Source organism: Pavona decussata, unplaced genomic scaffold (assembly GCF_977016875.1).
Source record: "Pavona decussata unplaced genomic scaffold, jaPavDecu1.1 SCAFFOLD_37, whole genome shotgun sequence".
NCBI classification, from domain to species: Eukaryota; Metazoa; Cnidaria; class Anthozoa; order Scleractinia; family Agariciidae; genus Pavona; species Pavona decussata.
Genome location: NW_028145459.1, coordinates 3,450,943 through 3,476,740, shown reverse-complemented (window position 1 = coordinate 3,476,740; position 25,798 = coordinate 3,450,943). Strand labels below are relative to the sequence as shown.

Below are 25,798 nucleotides of genomic sequence, written 5' to 3'. Positions count from 1 at the left end.
ACAAAACACTGAAGGAGTTGTAGTTAGTTGTTGTTAACTGACCATAATGAAATTGTCTTATTATCTGAGGTTGACAGGTTTCTGTTCGCGAATGGGAGTTGAATTGATACCACATCAATTTTAGTCAAATACATACCTAACGCTTAACCACAAACACAAAACGTAACAAGCCTAACATGTACAACCTCTTGCGGCTAACAAATCTGTCATTTCGCCAGATACCTTTGAGCACTTGTAAACGACAGTGCAATCTTCGTCTCCCACATATAAAGAAAACTGGAGTGCACCCACGCATTCGTATACTCATTTGATTTCTTCAGGAAATTAAATCAATTAAAACTTCCGCCGGATAAGAAAGGACTTCAGACAATGCCGTCTGGACCGAAGCCAGTTTAGGAGAGGTGAGACAAATGCAAGCGCCCAAGGTGCGAATCTGTAGGTGGGTCTGGGGGCGTGTTTCCTCAGAAACGTTTAAACCGCGGTTACTAGGCACTTCGGGGATATGTGATTTATTCACCGAGGGTGCAGCCCGAGGTAAATAAATCACATATCCCTGAGGTGCCCTAAATGTAGCTGGCTTATTTTTCACATGGGCGAAGTATCAACTGTGGCGTAAAACAATACGAAACATACTTTTTTTTCGTTGATTTGATGTAGGTACGCTGAAGGAAAACAAACATTTTCTTAACAATACGAAAAAGGTTCCGAAAAGACGCACTGGGGTTTCCACATTGTAAAATTTTATAATAAACAGGTTTATTTTTTTCCGTTTTTGATACGCCGACCAAAACAAGCAATATGCGTACCAAACAAGCTTTACAATAGATTAAAGATTCCGAAAGTACGCACTGGGATGTTGTAATTGCCTAATAGTGCTGACAAGTTTACGACCACTTTTTTTCACCACTTTACTGCAAAATTGACAGAAACGGGTGAGTCTGAGGAAGGAATTTTTCTTACGCAAAGTAGTTTTCACGGTGCGATAAATCCAGGCAATGACTTAGAGAAATTGCTATCTTCTAAGAATCTGGAAGAGGACGACTACGAAAACACTCAGTTTAGCATTGAAGAGGCGAAAGAGGGGTTGTTTAGCTTTCACCAGGCGGATGAGTATGCAGAAGTCTAAATCGGCAGCGTTGAAAAGGGGGTTGAAACGAGCGAGAAGAAAACGTCGAGGAGGGATATCATCGTCGTAGATGACAAAGAGTTGCCTGCTGACGAGGAATAGCGAAAGGATCCCAAAAGACCACTGCTCTGTAGCAGTCTAGGCAAAATAAATGCAGCGCTGTTGAAGTAAAGTTGTGTAAGAAGTTGTGTTGAAGTAAAGTCAGTGCCTGAAATGCGATGTGCGCGGGTCTGCTGCGGAGGGAATATTACTGTAATATTCCCCTAGGGGGAATATTAGAATATCAGCCCCCGTCCTCCCCTGTTACAATCAAAGCCGCCCCCAGCTTTTCAGACAGTTGCTAATTAGGGTTTATTCAATATAATCAGCCTGGAAGAACAAAGGAAAACGCGCCATGTGATCACATGTTCCCAAGAGGGCTTTTCAACATATAACTACAAAGATGTTAATCTACCCGGATTTTTGAAAACAAGACGCCGGGGGAATTTTAGTTTTCAGGTCTTGAGAAAGGTAGGGGGTGGTGAGCTTTTTACAAATCATGAACTTTGAACAAAACTTGAACGGTTTTTACAACCAGTGACCATGACTGACCTAAATAGCACTGAGTAATGGCTCGTCTATCACAATGTCATTCTAGCTTGGCACAAAAATATTTCTGCATTTCGAAGAGCAAACTTTCCTATGGACAAACTGACTGATAATTTGACCATTGGTATGTCGGAGCTTTGAGATATGTTTTCTAACAAGGAAGAAGGAAATGGGTGCTCACTGAGAAACGTGGGGCCTTATAAAAAAATCTGGCCTTCAAACAGGCGCTTATCAGAGAGGAGGGTGTAAGGATTAATAGAGCTTGCTTCTACGGCACGAGAAAAAAGAGACCCATGCGCAGTCACTGCAGTTAGAGTTTCGTATCTTCTTTAGAGTTTATTTGGTTTGTTGTTTTATCTTTTGCGTGATTTAATGATTAGATTCTTACCAAGAGTATATTTAACTGATTCATCGTATTTCTCAAGCACTCATGGAAATCAGAAATCCACTGTGTTCTGTTGTTGGTGTGTATTTGGGTGTCGGGTTGTTCCGAAGACGGAGTGCTTCGGGCGAATTGCAAACAACAACAACAACAACAAAACACTCCTGCAAACGCAAACATATGATCCTGCTGGCATGCTATCAGTCCCACTAAAAGATTTGCTCCCCAGTCAGTCAAATCAATGTCGTATTTGTTGATCCTTTGTGTTTGTATATCTTTCCTTTTGGCCGTTTTGGATTCTTGAAGCGCGATGGGACACTCTTCAGCCCTTTCTTTGCCGCATTCCTCTTCGCGAGCTACGTGAGAAAGAGTCTTTGTAAACTGAGTTCCAGTTCTCTCACTTTTTCATTCTTGAGGCGATGCACCGAGGACAGGAACTAAAATATGCAAAAACAGATATCAACAGGAAACGACACTACTCCGAATAGAAGAAGAATATAGAAATTTTATTTATACAGAGTGGCCCAGTCAGCAGCCAGGCTTACCGAGTCCATAGGGGCCTTGCGTAATTAAAAATTGGTCCAATTTACAATTAATTATGAACAACACAGTGACAGTCCTAAAAAATAAAACAAAAACCTCCAGGATATACCTACCATTTATAACTACATGGGTCAACTGATTTCAACTCTTTTGCAAGTGAGTTATAAATCCGATGCAACGTGCCTTCTTATTTGGGATTGAAACGAAGCTAAGGAGGTTGCGCCCTTGATTTGTGGAAGAGAATTGAATATCAGTGTTCCAAAAATCCGGCGAAACGTTTTGGGAGACGGTGACACAGGCATACTCGGATAACGAAATTCCGAGTCCTCCCAAGAGGAGTTGAACGTATTACCTTCCGATTACTAGTTCGGATGCTTTACCACTGAGCTACAGGAGACTCGTGGGAGCTAAGGGCATTACACTAGGTTCATGAGGGAAACATCTTGCATACTGCTAGGATTTGAATGTCGATGAGTGGAATATGTGAAAGAAATCAAATCCCAATAGCAGTATGCCAGATGTTTGTCACATGAACCTAGTTAAACGGCCTACCACTGTGCTATAGGGGACTCGTGGGAACTAGAGCATCCGAAATAATAATCGGAAGGTCATAGTTTCGACTCCTCTTGCGAGAACTTGGATTTTCTTCTACCGAGCATACCTTTGTCACTGATTGAAAAAAAAAATCATCTATCATTTATTCACCAGGAGTTAGAACATAAACGTTACATTTCTCTCACAAGTCTATAAATATTTCATTGAGATACTTACCTCACTTTTCCTGTCATCAGCGAAAGTTGAAGCAGATCCTAAGTGATACAAAGAAGATAAGAAGCGTAAACAGTCTATCCAGTATGATCGTCTCTATCTGGTATCATGGGATTTTGGGTAAGGGATCAGACAAACCCTCCAGGTTTGGGGTTGGGGGTTGGGCCATATCCCGTAACTACCCACCACTGTAACTGCCTCCTCCACAGTCTTCTCCCTTCTATACAAGGGAGTTTGGGAATAAGGGCGAATACGAGCTGACGGGGCATTGGAACGAGCGCGAAGCGGCTTATGGGAAGGAGAGTCTTTCCCCGCGCACCCGCTACAGTTTCGAGCGAGTAACCCTAACCCTAAAATAAAAGAAGAGTACTAGGGTGCTTACCATTTACATGGGAAACCCGGAAATTCCAGTCGGAAAATCAAATGGCACGCGTCACTCCATATGGAGTACTTCTGAAATTATGGGCTTCTGGTCAAAGTGATGCATTTTTAATACTCCTTTTGGGATTTACAGCTGATGTTCATACATTTTGCATGTTATCCATCTTCTGCTAAATCATTTCGTATTTATGCCGAAAATTTCCATCTGGGGGGTTTGCGTAAATGGTAAGCACCCCTGCTTACCAGTCTACCAGTTAACTTTTTCACTAGTTTTCGAAAGAGTTGCCAAGTCCCTAAAGCACGAGTACACTTCTAATGAATTTTAAAATAAAACAATTACCTAAAGTTGGTCGTGTTCTGTCTTTCGGATCTTCTTGCCGGTCTTTTTCAGTTTCCTCCCGTGCCAGTCCACGGAAGTCAGACGTTCGACCGCTTACCAACAGCCAAGACTTCTCCATTTGAAATTCTTCAGGATTTGTCGATCGCGAATTTAAAAATGCTTTTTTACCACTTAAGTCTGTTGACAACTCTTTCCGTGACATTCGAGATGAAGAATTGGACTTGTGAAAAGAATCCTGTCCATTCTTGAGACCTCGCTTCTTGTCAGATTTTCTCTCCACATTATCACCTAAATTATCCCCAATTTTGTGGTCCAAATTAGTCGTGGAAACCCGCTTAAGTTTGTGTGCGTCACGTGACTCTGACATGAAGCGTTCCGCGCTGGGTTTGTGATCATGATCAGGTGGAATACTCGCTTCACTGCTGTGGACTTCAAGTGGTAAACTTGTATTTACTTTCACTTCATCTCGGCAAGGCAGCTCCGATTCAAGTTTTTCCGGTTTTGTATGAAAAAAGCCATCAATTAAAGAATCGAGGGATCGTCTTAGTTGTGTAGACGGCGCTCTAGTTTTGTCGCCATTTGGCTCATCAAGTGTTCCAAACTCAAATGTTGTGCGGTCTACACGGCCACTTTCATTCAATGCAACCAAGTGATTCCTTTGGCTTTTTATCAAGTCCTTTTCGTCTTCCAGTTCGCGTAATCGTCTTTTCAGTTCATCTATTTGTTTGTTGGAGTCAGCAGTTCTTTCAGCCTCGACCTTGCTCCGTAGTAGCTAAAAATTTAAGGACGCAATAATTCAGTAATAACAAGTTAAAATTTCATATCTGGCGTAACCGACAAGTAGCAATTTAACCATTCAAGGGGCTCATCAGAGCGTGCGGGCCAGCTGCACCATCTGTAACATGAAGCTTTACCATCACGCCCCCTACCCCCCTTCCCACCCTAGATGGCATCCTAGTTCATCGCAGGGCTACCACATGTTTACTTCTCCTAACAGTGTACTGCAGGTGGTAGTGCCCTTCTTGAGGGAGGAAGAGAGAGGACCCCTTTATACACCTTGGTTTGACCTAGTGCAAAAATGGCAGTCGATAGTTTGCCGCGCAAATTCCTGGACCACATTACTGTAGAAATATTAGAGGTAGGGTGGAAAAGATTTCGCGATTCCTTACCGTGGACGGCAAAAAACTATATTCGGTTATGTTCTAACAAAAATTAATTGGAAATTCACAGGGACATTTCATCATGAGTTTAAAATGGATGGATCAGATCTTCCTGAAATAAGGTGTTTAGGCTCCGTGGATTGAAAAATGCTTTTGCCTTTGCAAAATTCTGCTATAAACATCAGATATGGTCCCTTTACTTCATTCCGCGATCTAAAGAAAGTTGTGAGAGATCTGGGAGGCTTCTCTCGTCATATGCTGCCGCCAAATTTTTATAAAAAAGCACGTGCGCATGCACTGTAAGATTAACAAGCTAACGAAAGCAATGAAATTTGTAAAAGCACTCTATTCATACTTTTAAACGGAAATCCTCCACACTTGAGTCTTTTCGTGAAATAACCTAATGAGACAAGCATAAACATAGAAAAATAATCTTTAAAACAAGTGAAAAGTTTCCTTAATATAATTATAAAAGTAAACACACTTTGTGGAGGAAAGCGACAAAAAAGCTCTATTTGAAAAGAGAGGGAATCCTAAATAGCGTTTAACAAAAGATCATAGTCTCTTGTAGCAGGTCACGGCACTCGATTAGGAGAAAATGACCATTCAGTAATTAGCTGAGAAAACCCGCTATGTTTCCAATGCGCGCGCTAATAGGACATTTTCACTAAGGCGTCATTTGACTACAACTACCAGAATCCTTCAGTTTTTTGCTTTCTCATGCTAATTAGAGTTTTTGCTCTTTGCTCTCCACTGGGATTACAAAATTTGAATTTGAAAAGGAAAACGAAATGAATTCTGGTAGTTATAGTCAAATGACGCCATCATGAAAATGGCCTTTTGACGCAAGAAATTATGCGCAGTAAAAATGCGCAATGCGCAGTGGAATCACCTTAAAATTTAGGCCGTAGTCTAAACCAAGCTCGATTCCTTCAACCGACATTCCGTTGTTGTATAAAAACGAGTCTATACTCCATGAGAAGGACATAAACTTCCCGGACAGATTAATTGTTAATAAATAGCTTTCGGCCTCTTTTGAACAGTTCTTTATTATATAACCCTGGCCAGAGATGACTTAGAACTGTGTAATAAAGATTGTAATACTGCGCAGCGTAGTTAATAAACGTTAATTCAAAATGTTATAAAATAGACACTGTAAGATATTTCAAACATCTTACAGCGTCTATTTTATAACATTTTGAATTCACATGACTTAGAACTAAACTGTTTGTAGCCGCACCTCTTCTAAGTTTTTCAGTTTGTTTTTCAGACCCTCAAGTGACACCTCCGCTTTCTTTCTTTCCTCGTCCAAAGCCTCTGCGCTTGTTGACATTTGTTGTCTAATTTGAGCCTACAATAAAGGAAGAAAAATTTTGCCTGAGAAGCCTGCTGAACGCGGGAAAGGCCACAGATGACGGCAGAATATGTAAAGTTTGCTTTACATTTTTTCTTGTTCCAGCTGCAACTTACTCTGAGGTATGTTTGCTGTCGTAACAGTTTAAATCCCTGGTCTTTGATTAACGCCTCCTCTTGCTGAAAAAAGGAAAATGGATAATAAAAATATCTTAGTTACTGAAGCGAACGAAGGATGTTGACTGAAAGCACACGTGTGGAATGTTGACTGACAGCGAACGAAGGATGTTAACTGAAAGTGCACGTGGGATGTTGACTGACAGCGCACGTGTGGAATGTTGACTGAAGGCGCAAGCGTGGAATGTTGACTGACAGCGAACGAAGGATGTTGACTGACAGCGCAAGTGGGAATGTTGAGTGAAGGCGCAAGCGTGGAATGTTGACTGACAGCGAACGAAGGATGTTGACTGACAGCGCAAGTGGGAATGCTGACTGACAGCGCAGGTGTGGAATGTTGACTGAAAGCGGGCACGACATTTTGTCCTTTTATTGCTTCCCTCGACCCATTTAATAAGAGCATAATAAGAGCATCCTATTATAAAGACGTCGTGCATAAGGCGAATTGAGTAATTACATTACGAAAGAATAAACCTAGTAAAATTACAACTTGTCAACTTGATCGGGACTGGGCATTACATTTTGGCCAATCACAGGGAAGCGAAAATATTTGGATTTAGTTCAAACTAAATCATAGACTTTTTTTAGTGGTTTTTGTTTACCCTGACAGGCTGCTCAAACTATGGATTGAATTCATCTTCTGGTATTGTGCTTAATTACGCACGTGTGTTGTTTTTCGCCATTTTAGACACCTTTAGATTCTAGTACAAGCGCGAGTATCAGTACGAGTTTTTATAATAGAGAAAGAGTGCGTGCACATGAACCAATAGGAACCTTCTATATCAGAGTACGAGTGCGAGATTGACTACGAGTACAACTTTCAAATTTCAAATCAGTCACATGTCCAGAACTCTTGCTTCTTCCCGTTGTTTACCAGCAGATAAGGAAACCCTAGAAACAAGATTGGTGTGACAAGCGGTTATCTAAACCACGCAAAGTAGATTTGAAAAGTCGTACTCGTACTCAATCACGTACTTTTAGTCAAATCTGAAGGTGCCTTAAGGTGTCATTTTGGCGGGAAAACGAGATAGCGGCCGTCATTTTACAACGGGGTTTGGTGTGAACGGCGTAGTGGCGAAAACAAATCCCTGAAATGGAGATGATCTCGACTTTCTTTTGGGAATCTCGAAAGGGCTTAGCTATCATCATTCAAAACAACTGCGTCAAGTTCGTTGCTCACAACGAGTAAAATGAAGCTTCCTGGTACTGAATACAGTCGAACCTCCCGTAAGCGACCACCCATAATGTCAAGGATATGTGGATGCTTACGGGAGGTGGTCGCTTACCAGAGGTCAGACCACAGGTGGTCTAATTTCGGGTAATTTACAAATGGTAATTGTGGAGACATAACCCTTTTGCCAGTGAGGGCCACAAATTTATTAGCCTTTGGCTATTAAGTGCCACCCTCTTTAAATAAAGGCTTTACTTACTTACTACTAGTGCTTATCGAAATCCAATCTTTAGACTGCCTGATTTAGGAGCAGAAAGTAAACGGCATTTTGCAATATTACATTTCAAGCGTAAAACATCTCCAACTTTCGCGTTTGTTTGTTTGTTTGTTACATAATCCAGTTGACGTTCTTTATTGCCACAATTTTTCTGTTGAGTAATACAAGGTTGAGAGAGAGTCATCACCGGTCATGCATGTACATACATGTAATTTACAAGATAAGAGAGTTTCTTTCCTACAAGGGATTCAACCTAATTAAAGTTTATTTCAGTGTACACTTTAGTGCATGTGTATGTTGTCAATTGTTTCAATGCTAAATTAAGCTACTTCGGGAGACACTTTCGGTAGCTCCGGCTGTGAGATTTTAATACGGCGTCCGCTGTAATGATGTGGCCAGTATGTTACAGCGACACATTTTGCAATTTCCTCCCGTAAGAGATACAGCAGATTGTGTGTCAAGTGGACGCCTACGGCAGGTTAAAAACAATAGAAATTTTTAAACAATCATCTCTAAAAGTGGTCGCTTACGGGAGGTGGTCGCTTACGAGAGGTGGTCGCCTACGAGAGGTTCCATCTATAGTGATTTGACTTGAAAACTTTTGGTATTTTGGAAAAGTGGTCGCTAATGAGAGGTGGTCGCTTACAAGAGGTGGTCGCAAAGGGAGGTTCGACTGTATATCTGTTCTTAGTACTTCGCTATAACCTTGAAGTTACATCTTGTATTCGTGGTTGTACTCGTACTAGAGTCAAAAGATCTTTTTTTTTGTCATAAATTTAAAGTGACTAATAGGCTCCTTTCTATAATTAAAATTCAGCTCCACAACGAGGGTGAGAGGGCACAAACAAAGGAAACTGAATAATCATGCAGTTATTAATTCATTTCAATCTACTGTTTGTGTCCTCTGGACCTTGACATCAAGTTGCATTTTAATATTTCGAAAGGAGCTTATTGGGGCTCGCTATCCAGTGGTTTGGTATATACAGTTATTCACCTCAGTGTCGGTAAATAATGCTAAATATTTATTTCGCCTAAATATCCATCACTGTCGACTTCCACTCCGTTCAATAATTTTTGAATAATAATAATAATAATAATAATAATAATAATAATAATAATAATAATAATAATAATAATAATAATAATAATAATAATAAAAGATGTTTAAATGCCAACTAATCTCGTACACAGATCGATCAGTCTAACGAAATGGAGTGAGATCTGGGTACGAGATTATATGTCACCCAGATGGACCCAGCAGTTCACTTTTGTTCCAAAGGAGACGTAGATTCCACGCAACAAAGCATAATGGAGTCCATTGGCAATTTACAATTCTTTCTCCCCTCACCTCTCGCTTTGAGACTTCAGCCTTTTCTTTTCCGGCTATCAAAGACATTTGTTTGGCCTGAAGAGGAACGCGAATTATTATAATAAGATTTTTTTTGGTTTCCTTTGCTTGTTTTATTATTATTTTTTACGAATTATAAGTTAGAATTCTAGTGTGATAGAAAAAAAAAAAAAAAAAAAAAAAAACAAAAACAACCGTTTCTATAGCTGTCAAGTAGAATGTGGATTATTTTTAAAGCGAAGAAAAGAACGCCAGCGTGAAAAACGGACCTTCCTGTTTTCAGTGCTTAATATGGGAAAAATATTTTGCGTTTGTCTAAACTTTCAGCACGACAATACCCCCCTTGGTAATCACATTACCAATACGAACAGAATCAAAAGCTCACTGTGTTAATAGATTGCTGTATTGCCGCTAACTGGATTTCCATTTTGACGTCTTTTTCTCTTAGGTGTTCAATTTCCTCGGAGGTTTCTTCTTTGGAGCTTTCTACCTGCCTCAAACTCCGAGCCAATTCCTGCAATTATCACACCATGAATTATTCAAACCTTTCTTTTCAATAATGTACATGTAGTTACTAATTCAGGAAAGAATTTGATAAGATCGTTTGAGGATTTAATTTAATCATCTCAGGAACACAGTCAACTCGGCTCTCCAATGTGTTTTCAAAAAAATGATTAGTTCTGAAACTAAATAAACTATCTCTCATAGTGCCTTTATTTATCTGAAATACTGATTGACAAACAAACCACGCTCACAGTTAATATTGCTCGATAGGTTGTCTCATTCTCTCTCCATCTCCTACGTATTAAATATTTTTCATTAAAAAAAAAGAACTAAATAGTAAACTCTAAATGTACTAAATAAGCTTCCCAAGTTTAACATTAGCCATTGCCACATGTCCTACATAGAAAACGGGAACACCAGCTGTGATTTTGGATGCAAACCGGCTCATTTTCTGATCAATGTTGTTGCTCTCAATAGACGAATTAATAGGAAAACAAACTCCGACGACTTAGCCATATCCGTTCCGTTTTCGTGTCAAGCCTGAGACGACTTGTTCGTTCAAAAAATTTGTCCGTCTTTTGCTGTGCGCGAAAACGGCAATGGTTGCAATTCCATGTCCGAGTCCTAACCAATTCCTTGAGACAAGCTCATTAAAGGTGTACATGAAAGTATAGAGAAGTGCCTTGTCAAGGATGCACGTTACGCACCCTACCTCCCCAGCCCTACCCATCTCGCAAAAAAAAAAAGAAATCCTTACTGTTTTCATCTGTGTAGTCATTCCTTCGATGTGTTTCTTCAGTTCTTTCACGTCTTTTGCAAGAGTGTCCCTCAGCTGGTTGAACTGGGATCAAATGAAATTTTAAAATACCATGGAAGAATGTGTTCACTACTCAATTATCTCACTCCACCCAACATCACAAACATACCTGGTGTTTTGTTTGTAAATGATTCTGTTTTAAATTGCTCAGTTCATCAGACAGCTTTCTCGCTTTCAAACGATGTTCTTCTGCTTTGTGAAGCAGCAAGTTCTTTTCCCTGGAATAATTTTGTTTTTCAGCGATGTGCTCCTGCAAAACAAACTGAGCTGTAATTAAATTTGTTCTGCAAGAAAGTAAACAATGAATACTGATAGGATCGAAAGAATAGTGTTGGAAGGAGCTTAAGTTATACTAGTCGTGCTTGCTTGGTAGGCATCCGTCAGTCTAAAAAGACTACGGAATCGCGCTCTGGATACAGCGATACAGAGATACCGCGATACAGTGTCAGGTGTGGCTTGACAACCCAAAACTGGAGTGGCAGTCCTTTCCGCATCGAGTGCAAGTGAAATACTGCTTGCTTACTACGCTCTTAAACAGTACAGAAACCCTCCAGTACTCATAACACTGCCATCTAGGCATCCGCCATTTTATGGACAGGCTTTGGACCTATTCACCAATAAAAATTTATGAATATGACCTTCTAAACCTCCTGAAGCCTAACTCCCTAGTCATCTCTTTTAGTCTTAAATCATAAGACGCGGAGGTTGATGGCAACTCGCGTACCCTTATCACACACGCATTTCATAGCGATAGCGGACCCGTCTGAAGACGAGGTAACCGTAAAGAATCCTTGGAGATCCAGTCAAGAACAGAAGGTACGTGCCGAAGATTTCACTGGTGACATCGGGACGAAAGAACGTTTACGAGAACAGCAGAACGCCACCCCTTCTCGTGAACGTCCACTCGTGGGAATTTCACCTTACGAAACCAGCGTCCGAGGATTCTCCGAGGCTTCAGTTGAAGTTAAATGATGGCAACGGATAGGAACAGAATACATGGAGCTGTTAGCTGATTTTTGTACAGTCGAACCTGTATATGATAACGGCCTTGTATTAAGCGGCCACCCTCTATTAAGCGGCCAGTTTTTAAAGTCCCGATTGTTTGCTCATACAAACGCTGTATTTGTTACCTGTATTAGGCGGCCACCTCTATTAAACGGCAGCGGCCACCCTGTAGCAGTCCTATGTTTGTCTTTCTTTGTTATTTTTACCTGTATTAACAGGCCACCCTTGAATGGAAACTAAGCCATAGGTTATTTTATGCGGTATTTTATTGTGTTTAAAATGCGATCCAGCATCACTACTAAAGAAATAACATGTACAAAGCTACTGTAAGCTGATACTCGGCCGTTTAATACAGTTAACGCTTTACAGTGTGCTGAAGTACAGTACCATATCACGAACGCTAAAAAAAGTTTGTTTTGAATATGCTTCACTCTTTCGCAAGAAATTCCTCTTTAATTAACTTGTTCTTCAGCCATGTGAGCGTAACAACTATGAAATGACGGAATGAGATATTTTGTTGTGAACTGTAAGTCATAGAAATAGAGCACTGTATACCGTAGGAGAGTAGAGGACAATTTATGGTATAGTACTTTTACACAATGTTACGTATATTATACCGTTAAGTTACAAGTTAGCACTGAACTTTGTTTGAAGTATTGATTACTTGAAAGAGTGTTGATTGTTCTATTGTTTCCTTGCATGAAGTGTTTTTGTATGATACGCCATTAAAATTGACATTAGACCACGCCCAGTGAGTATTTTTAGTGATCCTGTATTAAGCGGCCACCTGTATTAAGCGGCCAGTTACTCAAGTCCCGAGGGTGGCCGTTATATACAGGTTCGACTGTATCTCATATGCATAAAAATTTATCCGCACTTTGTCTTTTCAATCACGTTGGAAAAGAAACGTTCCTCACTGATTCTCCTTGTCGTCAAACTACCTACCATTTGAAGTCTTTCAAGATGTTCTCTGTATGCCTCTGATTCGGACGCCATTTGTAGTAAGTACTCCTGGAAGTTCTTTCTTTCCTAAAGATGAAATATAGCAGACTCTGTATCCATGTTAATAAAAATGCATTGGCCTATCTATTTTATCTAAAGTTCGCATTACATCCCAATTCAGCACAGAAGCAAAATATGAAGGGATTATTTTCAAGCGATTTTTAATGTGATTTTAGCAGCTATAATCTGGCTAAAATGTTCGGCACGGAGCCCTCTGTGGAGCCGATATGGACATGGTTTCCTCCCCTCCCTCCCTTCTTAAATGTGATGAACAAACACGAATCTACGCGAGGTGCTAATGCTGCAACATTGAATAGGGGTTCGGGGGGGGGGGGGGTTACATCAATGAGCGACATACAACAAAGATTTTGACTGTGTTGAGGCAAAGTTTAGCGGAAAAAAAACTTTTGAAAAAGAGCCAAGTGTTTGTTTTGCGGTCATGTTTAAGTGCGATTAAGATTTTATATAAACTATGGGAGATTTTCGCCGTGATTTATCAGCAGGGTGCATATGATGGGAGCACAAAACACGTCAAAGTCCCCTTGGGACCCTCAAGGTACCTTTTTTGCTGACACTACATGCGCACTGTTCTTATCGCAACAAAATCGCAATTAAATCGCCGAGAAATTGCAAAGATAATCACCAGTAATTTACTCGGGTGATTTGATATCAGACGGTGACATTGTGTCAAAAACGTCACCAAATCCGTATCAAAAATCGCCTGTGTAAACAGTCCTCAATGTATATGTTGTGGTTCAATTTTATCCTTAGTTTAATTTTTATTTCCCATTGTTTTAAACTCATTATCATGCATTACCATACCCCAAAATAAAGCGAAATAAAATTTAAACCAAGGATAAAACTGAACCACAACATATATACGTGGGCCACACGACCGGTGTTCAACTCCGGTTTTACAGGAATGAAGCTTTTTATATAGGGATACTCTTCTACCCCCGACCCCCTGCATGGGATGCTACAACCGCAGCCATGATTTGTTGAAACACTTTACTGAGACCACTGATTTATCACATCTCGCCCATATAGCATGTACTGCCCGTCTCCCTTCCTTAAATGTTGCATTCACAGCGTTTTTTTCACTTCCGGCTGATAAAATAAACAAATTTAACTTTGAAAGGGAGAGGGAGAAAGAAAGAAGAGGACCGTTACAACATTTGTGACCTAGCGTGTAGTTTGTCCATCGCAGCCGGGGATTTGTCTAGGTTCACCGGTACCGTATTTATACATGTACACTTGGGTTGAGAGAGGCAATTTGGATCTACGTTTTTGTCTAAGGAAACAACACGCCCATCTGAGCTGTGATAGAAAATCCGATCACAAGCCTCACGCAGTAACCCTAACAACACCACGCCTGCCTCCACGTAAGCTTGTTTACTGAGAACTCCAACTGGAAAAAAAGGCTGAGTACATGGTTATTTACATTGCAGCATGACTTGGAAAGTACACACGTGACTGAACTGTTACGTCTCATATCGATCAAACTGTTGACACTCACAGTTTCCATGAATTCTCTCAGTTCCTTTACTTCAGCTTTTGCATCTTCCAAAGCCATCTGTTTTTCTTCGCTTTCCGCTGAGAGGTGCTTAATATTTTCCTGTAGCCCGCTAATAACGGCGTCTATGGAACAGTCGATAACAGCTGTGTTACGCATGTGGTGAGTACCAGTACAAAGAGTGAATAAAAGAGGTACAGATCAAAAGTTTTTGACCTTTTACATGAAATATAATTATTGTATATTAGGGCGTTTTGTGTCTCAAGAAGTTCAAACAGGAACGACTCCAAATACCAACTCGAGACGTTTAATTTCTTGACGGTTTACAAACCATATACTAAAAACCATGTGCTAATACAGATGAATTCGAAACCTTTATAGTAGAAAAATAAGCATAATTGCGGGATGCCCGTGCGCCACGGCTACAACAATTCGCACGGGCGAATTCGGCTAAATAATTCACAACATTTTGAGGGCACGGTAGAAACATGCTGTTTTCATTATATTTTACAGCGTCCTCGCGAGTTGCCATGTGAACGTGAGTGTCATAATCACATTGTTTTCGTTTACAGTCTATCTGTAAACAAAAACGAAAAAAGAGAATGAAAGAGAAGAAGAATACAAAACAAAAACAACAACAACAACAGCAACAAAAAAAAAACACGCGTCTGAAACAAACGGGTAGAAAAAGTGTGGGATCTAGGGTCGAATATGACTGCGAAATTGTGAAATAAAATCACTCATACACCTTAATTGGAGTTTTAAATCGTCAGATATTCCTTGCTATCGGAAAGGTTGTTGACGCGTCTGTTACAAGAATTAACACCTACGGAAACATTGAATGTTACTACAATACCATCACCATCCTTTTTGTTTCTAGGTGTTGAAGAGTCGTGAGGTAAACTGTCTGTTCTAGGATATAATCCGTTGTGGTGTTCTGTTTTCATGTCTGCGGCCATTTCAACATGACTTGCTTGGATTCCTACAATCGTCTTTTCAGAAAAGAGAGAATAACATTACTTCTCAGTCTTTGTTTATCTATCAGTAATATAAACAAGCTAAGGGGAAGTTTGACATGAAAATAGAATTAAATGAAAGGCAATCCTCGCAGGTTTGAACGCAGTTGCCCCAATTGCAGCTAAGGCGTTCGAAGAATTAAAAGGCTTGTACGGGATTTGAATAACGACCACCTTGGCGGTGTGATTCTTTACCAACTGAACTTATGAAGCCTTATACGTTTGGAGAATACACTGATGTTTAATACGAAGATAATTCAGTAAGGTGGAAAATCCTAACGGTCATCAACAAGAGCGAGACAACAGCATGTCCTCTCCGTCATTTCACGAGTGTCACACTGTACAAGGTAAGTAGGCTGAGGAGGGTAGCTCTCCGAGAGTACTCAATTAAGTTTCATACCTGCGGGGATGCTCCGCCCGGAGATTTAACCCCTTAGTACACCCATTTTGAAATCACTGGTGACCCTAGCAATCTGATTGGCTCTCAACTGTGCGATTTATTCACAAATCACACTATTTTTTGCTCTGAATTGCCTCTTTTTTTAGCCCATCAAAATGAAAATGAAACCGTGTTTCCTGAAGTGGATAAATAAATATCAATAATGACAAAAAAACAGTGAGATTTCAAAACGGGTGTAATAAAGTGGTAATTGAACTTCGTTTTGTGCAATTTTGGTCTGAAATCATACTTGTGATTTCAAATCGAACTCGCGCTGCGCGCTCGTTCGACTCAGAGATTCTGACTCAGAGATTCAGACCAAATTGCACTCCACTCAGTTTAATTACCATTATTTACTCTTTCACATACATGAAACCAAAAATAGTATTCGTTCCCTTCATCGACAGAGGAATAGGCGCGCCGTTACTGGTACTGTACAACAGAACTATCATTGCGTTGTTAGTTCTTCCAAGAATGCCTTCTGCTCAGTTTTTTCTACCTTTTCTGATGCTTGGATTCAATTGCTACCATTTCCGTTCACGATTTATTTTTGCGACCATCTAAAATGCTAAAATTAATTCCAAATTTTACCATCCTTTGCATAAAAACGAGGAGGAACAAAAAGTTACCCGGAGCTGCCTTGTATTAGCCCACCATATGAGTACATCTACCCCGCCCCGAGGTCTGAATGTCGATGTTTTACCACTGATAAGTAGCCGTTCTCAGGCGTTTTTCAATTTTTGCGTTGATGTAGAAAGAACGCACTCCTAATTGTATTTGGGATCGAGATTGTATGGGACAATTAACGAATGAATCGTGGATCTAGGGACACGTATCTGGCAGATTTTGCAGGAGCGGATGACATCGCCACAAGCTTGGCAAAGAAGAGAGAGCATCTATGAATTAGGAACATCACCTCTTTTGCTGTTTCGAGTTCTTTGGAGGCATCTTCAATTTCCTGAGTAGTCTTCCTAAGTTCTTCTCTTTTCTCTGCCAAAGATAAGTAAACATTGATTTTTTCTTTACGTAAAAACCAAATTGAAGACAACATATCAAATTTGCCGTTAGGCATGTACTATAGATTTGCTCCAAAGGCGTCGACAAGTACTTAAAAGCAATGTATAATTTGTTATCAAAACATAGCGTTTAGTTTCTGTTGATCACAAACGAGTGCTGTTTACAACCATGTTTTGCAGTAAATCAGTTTGACTTTATTTGACTGCTACAATATTTACCTAAGTCACTGATGCTTTGCAATGCGCACAAAGTATTCAATCTTTTAAGGACAGGTTAAAAACTCATTTATTTCGTCAAGCCTTTGACCTTTATTGAGAATTGTATTTTAGCCATTGACCTTGCCATTGTAATTTTAAATTATATTTATTTAGGATATCTTTATTGTAAAGCGCGCGAGAGCATCTGTTTATGATTCGCGCGCTATATAAATAATAAATTATTATTATTATTATTAATGTCGCCTAGAAGGGCACACAACTCAATTCAAGAGAAAAAGTTCGCGCTCACGGGCAGCTAAACTTAAAATGCTTAAAATGTTCTACGACTAATCTCCCCATGTTTGTTGTACGACTACAGACATGAAGCTTCAGGTCTACAATAAACGTGCGACTGTTGGAAGAACGTTCAGTTGTTCGGTGAACCGTCGAGCTAAATTACTCGCTTTAGTTTTACTTATTAGAGCGTTTCCTACCTGTTATGGCCTGCTGTAGCTCACCAATCTCCTTAGAAATCAAGTCTTTGGTGACTTTTGAAGCCAGCAATTCTTCTCTTGCAGTTTGCAGCTCAGTTGTGACTTGCCTTCGTTCAATGTTAATCTGGCTCAGAGATTCTTCGGCCGCTTGGGTTTCACTGGAAGACAAGCAATATCTTGTTTTCACTTTTTTCGTTACTTTTGTAACAGGCATCACACTAAATAAACGTCGGAAGGCTTTTTGTGGGGGATGGGGCGGACAAACTTCTTAAGCGTGTGATCCAAAACCCAAGTCATGAATGACACTCAGTTTCTTCCTTTATCAGTCTTGTATTTGTTCCGCGACTTAAAGACAGGTTTCCTCCCGCATAAAGATATCCCTGACGATATTTTTCGTGGTGATGTTAGCAAATTCAGCAAATAAAAAGAAAGGCTGAAATTATTATAGCGCAAACTCGAAATGAGTCCACAATACCGGTGCAACGGTCTAAGAGTAACAGAGCTATCAAGCCAAACGGAACCTGTTCAAACTGGGACTATAATGCTGGTGCAATCGTTTAATACCAACAGGCTTTTTAAGCCAAAGGGAGGCCAGTAGTCAAAGACCCCAAACACCAGTGCAATAGGCTAATAACCAACCGTCCTTATAAGATAACTGGGGGCTGGTCAAAGAGCCTACAATACGGATGCACTGCAACAGTGACTGCTCTTATTTCGACTGAGTTATTAGGCAACTGGAAGCTGCGAGTCATTTGACAATTTGTATTTTCACCTGTTGATGGTATCAAAAACATTTTAAGGATTTCTTTAAGAACTAATTGTTAATATCAGTGTGAAGTTGTTTGCTCGTAAAAGACATGTCATCTTCAAGTTACAAGCGCGATCATTCTGTTTATCCAGTTTCACTGATTTGTTCACCATCTACTCGTGACTTGATAAAAACGTTAAACAACACAAATGACAAAGAAACAGGTGATGTACCTTCATTGAAGAACTCACCCAAATAGCAAACACAATGGATTTTATATATTTCCGATCCCACGCCCTTATGACTGTTCAAAAAGAACTTAATATAATTCAACTGATGGGTGAAGTTACCTGGTCCTCCAAAAGCCGCGGTAACAATCTGCCAACGAACACATGTAAAGGACCACACAAAAACATCAAGTACTACTTCTCCTTCTCTTTGAAACAGCGTCGTTAGTGTTTTAACTTCTCCTATCTTATACAAGTAACGAAAAAGTCATTCTCACCTTCTCAATCGTGACAACTCATTTTCGAGTTGAGTTTTGCCATCATTCATCATGGATAGCATCTCTTTCAATTCAGCCTCCTTTTGTCTCTTCATCTCCTCGCATTCCTTCATTTTGTCCACACTTTCGTGAATTTTCTTTCTCAGTAGTGCAAATTCCTCGCGGTGGCTCTTCAGAGCGCCCATTGATTCATTCCTAGCGTTGTTTATTTCTACAAGTTTTTCTTCCGCTTCCTGTTGAGAAAGTCGAAAAACAAAAACTATCAACTGTAACAAACTTTGTAATGAAAATAAACAGTCACTCCTTGTTTCAAACTTTCACAACGGCTTAACGCCCCTCAAAGTGTTTGAGAAATGTTCCTTCACCGATTAAAACAATAAACATGGAAGCGACGCAATTTCACGAACAAAATGCAAGACCGGATAACAAAGTTACCTCGTTTCCACGTCCCATACCACCATGCATTGAAAACTGAGCAATAAAAAATTTACCTTATAACATGAAATTTTCGCGACGTCAATTATTTTGCCTTTCGGGAAGTTTTTTGAAAACACAAAAGTTTAATTCGATATGATAATGAAACTTCTTTACCAGAGCAAATTTTCAGCAAAACCTCTACATTCGCGAGATTTTATTTAGTGTCTAGAAAAATCGCCCTTATTCTTAGTTCCAAAATCGTTCCAGGTATTATAAAGTTCTGAGAAAGTCCAAGAGGCATCAAAACTTACCTGAATCTTTGTCTCTTGAATTCGTCTTTCTTCTTGCCTTCTCTCGGCCAGTCTTTGAACTTCATCCTTTCCTCTCCTTATGTTCAACTCTACTTCTTTCAGTTCTGTCCTCAGTTTGTTTATTTTGCTGTTCAATTCATGAAACTCAGTCATCTGCGTTTGTATTTCGTTCCTTGTTCTCGCCAGTTGAAACGTTTTCTCTTCTAACGCTTTTTCGCCTTCCTTCAGAGCTCGCATATATTTTTCTTGCTGGTTTTTCTCCTCTCTTTCCGTTTGTGCCACTAGCTGTCGTAATTCTTCAACCCTGCGATTCATATTGATTACGATATTGATATTAAGATATTATTAACAATCATTCAGGCCCTACCACCTACAATTCCATCATAATCACTAGTTCATGAATTATTAAAATGGCCAACAGAGAAAGAATGTTAAGACTTTTTCCTTCGGGTAGAAGTAACGAATAAGCTGAAGACAAAAGCTTTGCAAAAACGATCTTGTTCTCTACATCACTTCTCTCCGTGTCAGAAAGAATAATATACGGGATACAATCTAGTGCATTTTAAGACACGATACTGTTTGCTGTTTTGTAGAATATGAACTGTGAAAATTTAGACTGGCTCCTTTGAACTTACCTTCTCTTGTTTAACTTTAACCATCTTGTTGCTCTTATCCAAACAAGATTTGCCTTCCCGAGCCGGACGTCCTGTACTAACACACTTTACTAGTATTCTATGCCAATCTGAATCACTTAATAGCAAGCCTTAAAAACAATATTCTAAAAGCTCAGAAACTAAACCTTAATGACAGTTGAATTCTTGATTCCACGTCTTTCAGTTGACTCTCTTTATTCTCAAACTCTTCCACCTTACACCTCAGCTCCTCGTTCAGTTTATCGACATTTTGTTTCACAACATCGCATGAGTTTTCGACTTCTTTCAGCTCTCGGCTCTTGGCTTGTAAAGTCTTAAAAGCAGAGCTGCGGTTAGCATCGAATATTTTAACAAATTCAGAGAACACAAATAAGCAACTGAAAGAAAACCGCCTCGTTACTTTTGGATTTAGGAGGTTTACTTAGGGAACTTAACGATTTTAAACCCTTACCTATCATGAAACAGTTTTCTTGAGTGTAGGGGTGAGGCAAGAAGTTATAAAGTAAGTGAACAGCCTTTTATAGACTACTTCAAGTAAAAAATCAATTCCAAAATGATTTGATTTAATTGTAAGGCGAGAGAAAAAGGACAATTCCAGCCACATTTGTCCTGACATGGAAATGTTCAAACAAGGAGAAAATGTTTGATTTAATTAAAAGCTACTATAGACCTTATGCAAAAATGGCTGACATGCATTTTAATATTGTTTTGTATGCATTCAGTTTAGTCCTACTAGCCTCGTTCAAGGTAAAATATTCTTTTGCTTTTTGAACTCAAGAACGAGGTAATTGCGGCTAATTTAATTTTAATTCCAAAAAAAAAGGAAAAAAGAAAGGAATATTAAAATCTCAGCCATTTTTGCATAGGGTCTGTCTTGTTGTTTCCAGTGATATTGTTTTATTACCTTGCTCACGTGGTCTTGTCTTTCACTCAACGCTTTTTCTTTGATTTCAAGGTTAATCAGCTGATTTCCTGCGCGAATTAACTCGACCGAGGTCTCCGCTGCTCTCTGCTCAATAATTCCAGCATCCTCCTCTGCTCGCCTCAGCCTTCCCTCGGCTATCTTGCGCTAAGACGACAAAAACAGTTTTGATAAACGAAGGTAGATAGAAGGGGAAAGAATACAGAGAAACATTAGATCGATTAATTACATTTAAATTTTACCACGAAGGCAAAGAACTGACAAAATACTTATTTGAATTTCGTGTGGCTCATTGAACAAGTTCGACCTAAGCTCGCCTTTGAAAGCGGGAACTATGGGAAAATTAACATACTTTTTCCTCTGTTTAAAGGAGAATCTTTCGCCTTCTTTGCAGTGTTTTTTAGCCGTTCAATTACTTGCCACATTGATTTTTTTAAAAAATATAATACCTTGTGAACAACATCCTCCAGTTGGCGCCTGCGTTCCATTAGCACAGCATCCACCTCTTGCAGCTCCGCCTTTCTTTTCTTCAAAATGCCTTCCACGCGCGCCAGGTCACTCAGTCGGTCTTCCCAGCTTACCTCTGGGGCAGAATAATTCAACTGGTTTGCGGACGACGACGACTGCGCAGGCTCCATTTCTGGCCCCGAGCTACAGTGCAAAAATACATACAGATTTAGCTCTTCTTGGGGTTGTAGTCACCTGACCCCAGTTGTTCAAAGGCCGGATAACTTTATCCGGTGGATAAGGCGCTTTTCAGGGTCTAAAAAAATACTTCACGTTAAATGTTGTCCAAGGTTTTCGTACACTCCCAAACTAAGCTGTGGTTAGAGTGTTTATATTCGCTTGTACAAGAGGAAATACTGAAATCTTTGCACAGATTGAAACTGTCGGATAGTGACTTATCCACTGGATAAAGTTATCCGGCCTTTGAACAACTGGGGCCAGGCCACGAAAATGAAAAGATTCGAAGGAAACTTATAAAACATTTCCTTCGCCGAACCAAGAAAATCCCAGATTTGTCTACAGTGGAAACCACTGGCTTCATTTTGTTTTCCACATTTTATTTCCAGAAGAGCTATTTATAGTTATAAGTACAATACTATCAATAAAAATAAAGATTAACTTGTTTCCAGTAACACCAACATAACAATAGAACCTACATGTAATCATAATTACTTAGGCCTACCTCTTGTCATTTAGTCTGAAATGTTTTTCTCCTGTTATTCTTTGTCGCTATGTACTTTTCTGTTTTGTATTTTAAATCAACCATTCCTATGAAAGTTCCAATGATGGGGATTACCGTATGTTTACGCGATGTCCAAATATGAAATTTTGCGAGAATTAAAAATAGTTCAGCAAGTCGCAATCCTCAGCTAACCTACCGACAAAAACATCTTCAAAGGTGAAATCTTCACGTATTTGAGATCATTAATTACAGACAGTCGAGCTATTTTGTCTTGTCCTTTCCATAAAAACTGGCTTCAGTCTTACAGAATGAAACAGGGGGAGGGGGAGGGCCGGGGAGTCGGTTATTAGAGTTATTACTGTGTTCATCGTCATCACTTATCATTATGCTTCATCCAAAGCCAAATATATGAAAACATTAGAAAAATAGTTATAAATAATGATGACGAAAACACGAAAATGCCTGGCTTGTATTGTTAAACAAATTGTGAAAGTACTTGCCTTTGTTGAAGATATTTTATTGGAAAGTTCTCTTCCTCCTCTTCGTCTACAGCTCTCATGATGTACACTCTTCCTCTCCCCGCCTGCTGGAAGAGGATTCAATCAACGGATATCCCAGAAAAACACAGATTGGTATTACAGAGTGAATACAGCTTTAATATAATGACCATGAACAATTTTCACACACTAGACCACATTTCTGATCCCAGAAGTAGGCAGGACCAATGTTACATTTGAACGGGTAAAAGATCAAAATTATTCAGCGATAGTTATCTTGAATTATACCAGGAAAGTTCCGCATTTCGCTTAGAACATAGTTAATAAAAGGCAATGGTTATGAAGCCTGACAAAATTCTTTGTTATGTGTTTTTGGTAGCGTTTTTGGCCTTGACCGTGCACAGACCCCAATAGCTTCGAAATGTGTTGGGGCAACTGACCGATAGGAACGCCCAGTTACTCAACTGTAGTGTGGACGTTAAAACAAAGGATTGTGCAGGGTCGCGTTCCTTCCAACATAAATTGCAGCACCACTGTTGTCATGGCAAGGCTTCATAACCAGTTTCTCCATTAACTGTGCTTAGAACGAGCGGGCAGACAATGGAGGATGGTAAAGACATTGAGAGGGGAGGGTGATGATCACGTCAATATGAAATGGTCATATAGCCCTTAAAACTTAAGGCATCATGATTCTCTTATTGGTTGTTTTTTGGTCGCTTAGTAAATACTTAGCTAACTTAACCAAGCAGATTAAAGTTTTTAGATTGATTAAATTTTGTGTGTGATGCATCTGCTTATAAACTGTCGTGAGTCTTCCTGCCATGTAGCAAAACAAGGACAAGTAATCAGTCTTTTCTTTTATCCCCCAATTACTTTTGCAAAGTTAAGCTCAGAAAATATCGAATTTCTCTGGAAAATTCGTTCCCCTCCCCAAGGACCTATCTTTCAGTGACAAAATAGACATCGTGTTACAAAGGAACTACACCTTCGAGTCTGAGACGCACGAGAGGGACAAGTAAAAGATTCTCTCTAGCGTCAGATCACTAACAAAGCTTTCAAAAAAGCTTTTAGCTACGAGGTTAACCATGCCTTACCATAAAGATCAGTGAGAACCAGTTCTTTAAACCGGTCAAACCTGAAAGATGGCAAGATTCCAAGGGTAGTATCCAGAAACGTCAGCCTTGGGCAATGCAAGAACTGGGTGCAGAAATTCCTTGTGATTTGCTTAGCCGGGACGAAAACAAAAAGGGCTGGCTGAATATGAAGAATTGTTAACTTTGAAATAAGCGAGAAGACATCAATAATTTCACTCGTGATTTCGAAAGTTAACAAGTTCCACATTCATGGTGTCGTAGTAAAGGTTTCTACACCCATCTCTGTAATGCCCGGATGTGAACGCGACCAAACGTTTATCAGAAGGCCAGCCCTGCTTAGAAGCCCCGTTAGCAAACGAGAAAATGCACAAACACAACTTGATAAAATAGCAAGTTTTATTTCAGGTATGGTCGAAAATTACATTTTGCTTACTTTATTTACAAAAGAAAAATAAATATTTGTTTGGTTGTGAATTTGCTGTGAACCAACTAAGGCGTCAAAGTAAAGACTGGCTTTCTGATCCTAACTCCGACCATTAAATAAATACACAAATCAACTACCTAAATAGCGACAAACAATCTCCCAAAAAGGTTCCTTAGTCCCTAAGACACTATAACTTTGTCCTAAAACATTCTATTAGAAACATTTTTTCCGTTTAGAGATAAAACACGTGGGATGAACACGATTTAAAACCAAAGAGAGATTGATTAGTTTAAACACAAAATGCCTGTTCAAAATAAGTGGGAAGTTTTCTGGAATAATAAACATTTTTTTGGACAACCTTTATATTCCAAGGGGCCTTTTTTTCTTAGCCGGGCAAGTGCTACAAACTTAACTCAATCACGTGGTTATCGTATCATGCCACAAAACGGCGTCATCCATTACCATGACAACCGTTCTGATACGCGTTCACAAACGTTCTGATACGCGACTTGCTCTTCTGAGCTACGACACCATTTTTGCCAATGAGAAGGCCAGCCTTCAGGGCTGAGTTGCTCGAAGCATGGTTAGCGCTAACCATTGGTTAAGAGGTATTAATGGTGTTTAACCCGGGTTAGCGCTAACCATGCTTCGAGCAACTTGGCCCAGCTGAACTAAGCATACCTTACAGCTTGTCATGTTTAGCATTTTTAGCAACTGTTTCATGTATAAATAAATTTCGCTTACCCTCAGTATTTGCTGTACTCGGTAAAGACTTTAAATTAATTCTGCTAGTCAATAAATAACTGACTAATAGCTCGGCTCATCAATTAGCGTCCCAAAATTGCAGACTTTGGAAAAGTTTGTAAAATGTGCACTCAATCAAAGTAATCTTCAGTCAACATATCAAGCAGCACTAACGACTTTTACCGTTCCTTTGTTACTCATCAAATTTATTCCGACCAACTGTTTCAGTCGAGAATGTTTACTTTTGCATACCGACCGTGAACAAAATGTCAAAGGTATCAACAAAACGAATGAAATCGATTTGAATTTTAAACCAAAGACTAGAAAATTGAAATATAAAATGAATTCTTTCATAAAAATACTTTTGCAAGAGCTAATCTGTGCTAACCAGACAAGAAAATGGTGAAATAAAAAAAGAAAGAATTAACTCTATTACCACGTTTCCCTCATCAGGGAGAGTGTTTACAGCGCTGTTTAATATACAGGGCTTGACTTAAACCGAACTAAGTTAAGCTGGACGAAGATAAGCGAGACTTGTGATCTACGACAGTCAAGAGATGATCTTGAAGGCGCTAAAATAATAAACACAAACGTACAAAATCGAATCAGTGAACGCTTTGTTCATGAGTTATCAGTTCATAAAAAAAGACACAAGAACTAATTTAAGATATAATAA

The 25,798-nt window shown here is 39.5% G+C and overlaps 1 protein-coding gene across 3 annotated transcripts in view; it reads right to left on the bottom strand.

The window, feature by feature from the left end:
- Window positions 1-2,167: 2,167 nt before the first annotated feature.
- LOC146484086 (uncharacterized) overlaps window positions 2,168-25,798 on the bottom strand; it is a 51,000-nt gene continuing 27,369 nt past the window's right edge. Inside the window, exons 34-54 of one of the 3 annotated variants that reach the window (XM_085105391.1) lie at window positions 22,864-22,946; window positions 21,624-21,825; window positions 21,157-21,321; window positions 20,399-20,565; window positions 19,600-19,903; window positions 18,872-19,104; window positions 17,619-17,776; window positions 16,827-16,900; window positions 15,312-15,447; window positions 14,459-14,601; window positions 12,886-12,969; window positions 11,045-11,185; window positions 10,876-10,959; window positions 10,000-10,128; window positions 9,615-9,671; window positions 6,759-6,821; window positions 6,529-6,639; window positions 5,644-5,688; window positions 4,129-4,900; window positions 3,411-3,448; window positions 2,168-2,533 (exon numbers count right to left, since the gene is read on the bottom strand). In XM_085105391.1, the coding sequence (XP_084961517.1) occupies window positions 2,453-2,533; window positions 3,411-3,448; window positions 4,129-4,900; window positions 5,644-5,688; window positions 6,529-6,639; window positions 6,759-6,821; window positions 9,615-9,671; window positions 10,000-10,128; window positions 10,876-10,959; window positions 11,045-11,185; window positions 12,886-12,969; window positions 14,459-14,601; window positions 15,312-15,447; window positions 16,827-16,900; window positions 17,619-17,776; window positions 18,872-19,104; window positions 19,600-19,903; window positions 20,399-20,565; window positions 21,157-21,321; window positions 21,624-21,825; window positions 22,864-22,946 (3,270 nt within the window). In that variant the 3' untranslated portion in view covers window positions 2,168-2,452. The remainder of the gene's footprint in view (window positions 2,534-3,410; window positions 3,449-4,128; window positions 4,901-5,643; window positions 5,689-6,528; window positions 6,640-6,758; window positions 6,822-9,614; window positions 9,672-9,999; window positions 10,129-10,875; window positions 10,960-11,044; window positions 11,186-12,885; window positions 12,970-14,458; window positions 14,602-15,311; window positions 15,448-16,826; window positions 16,901-17,618; window positions 17,777-18,871; window positions 19,105-19,599; window positions 19,904-20,398; window positions 20,566-21,156; window positions 21,322-21,623; window positions 21,826-22,863; window positions 22,947-25,798) is intronic. The other 2 variants (XM_085105392.1, XM_085105393.1) reach the window with 2 other exon arrangements.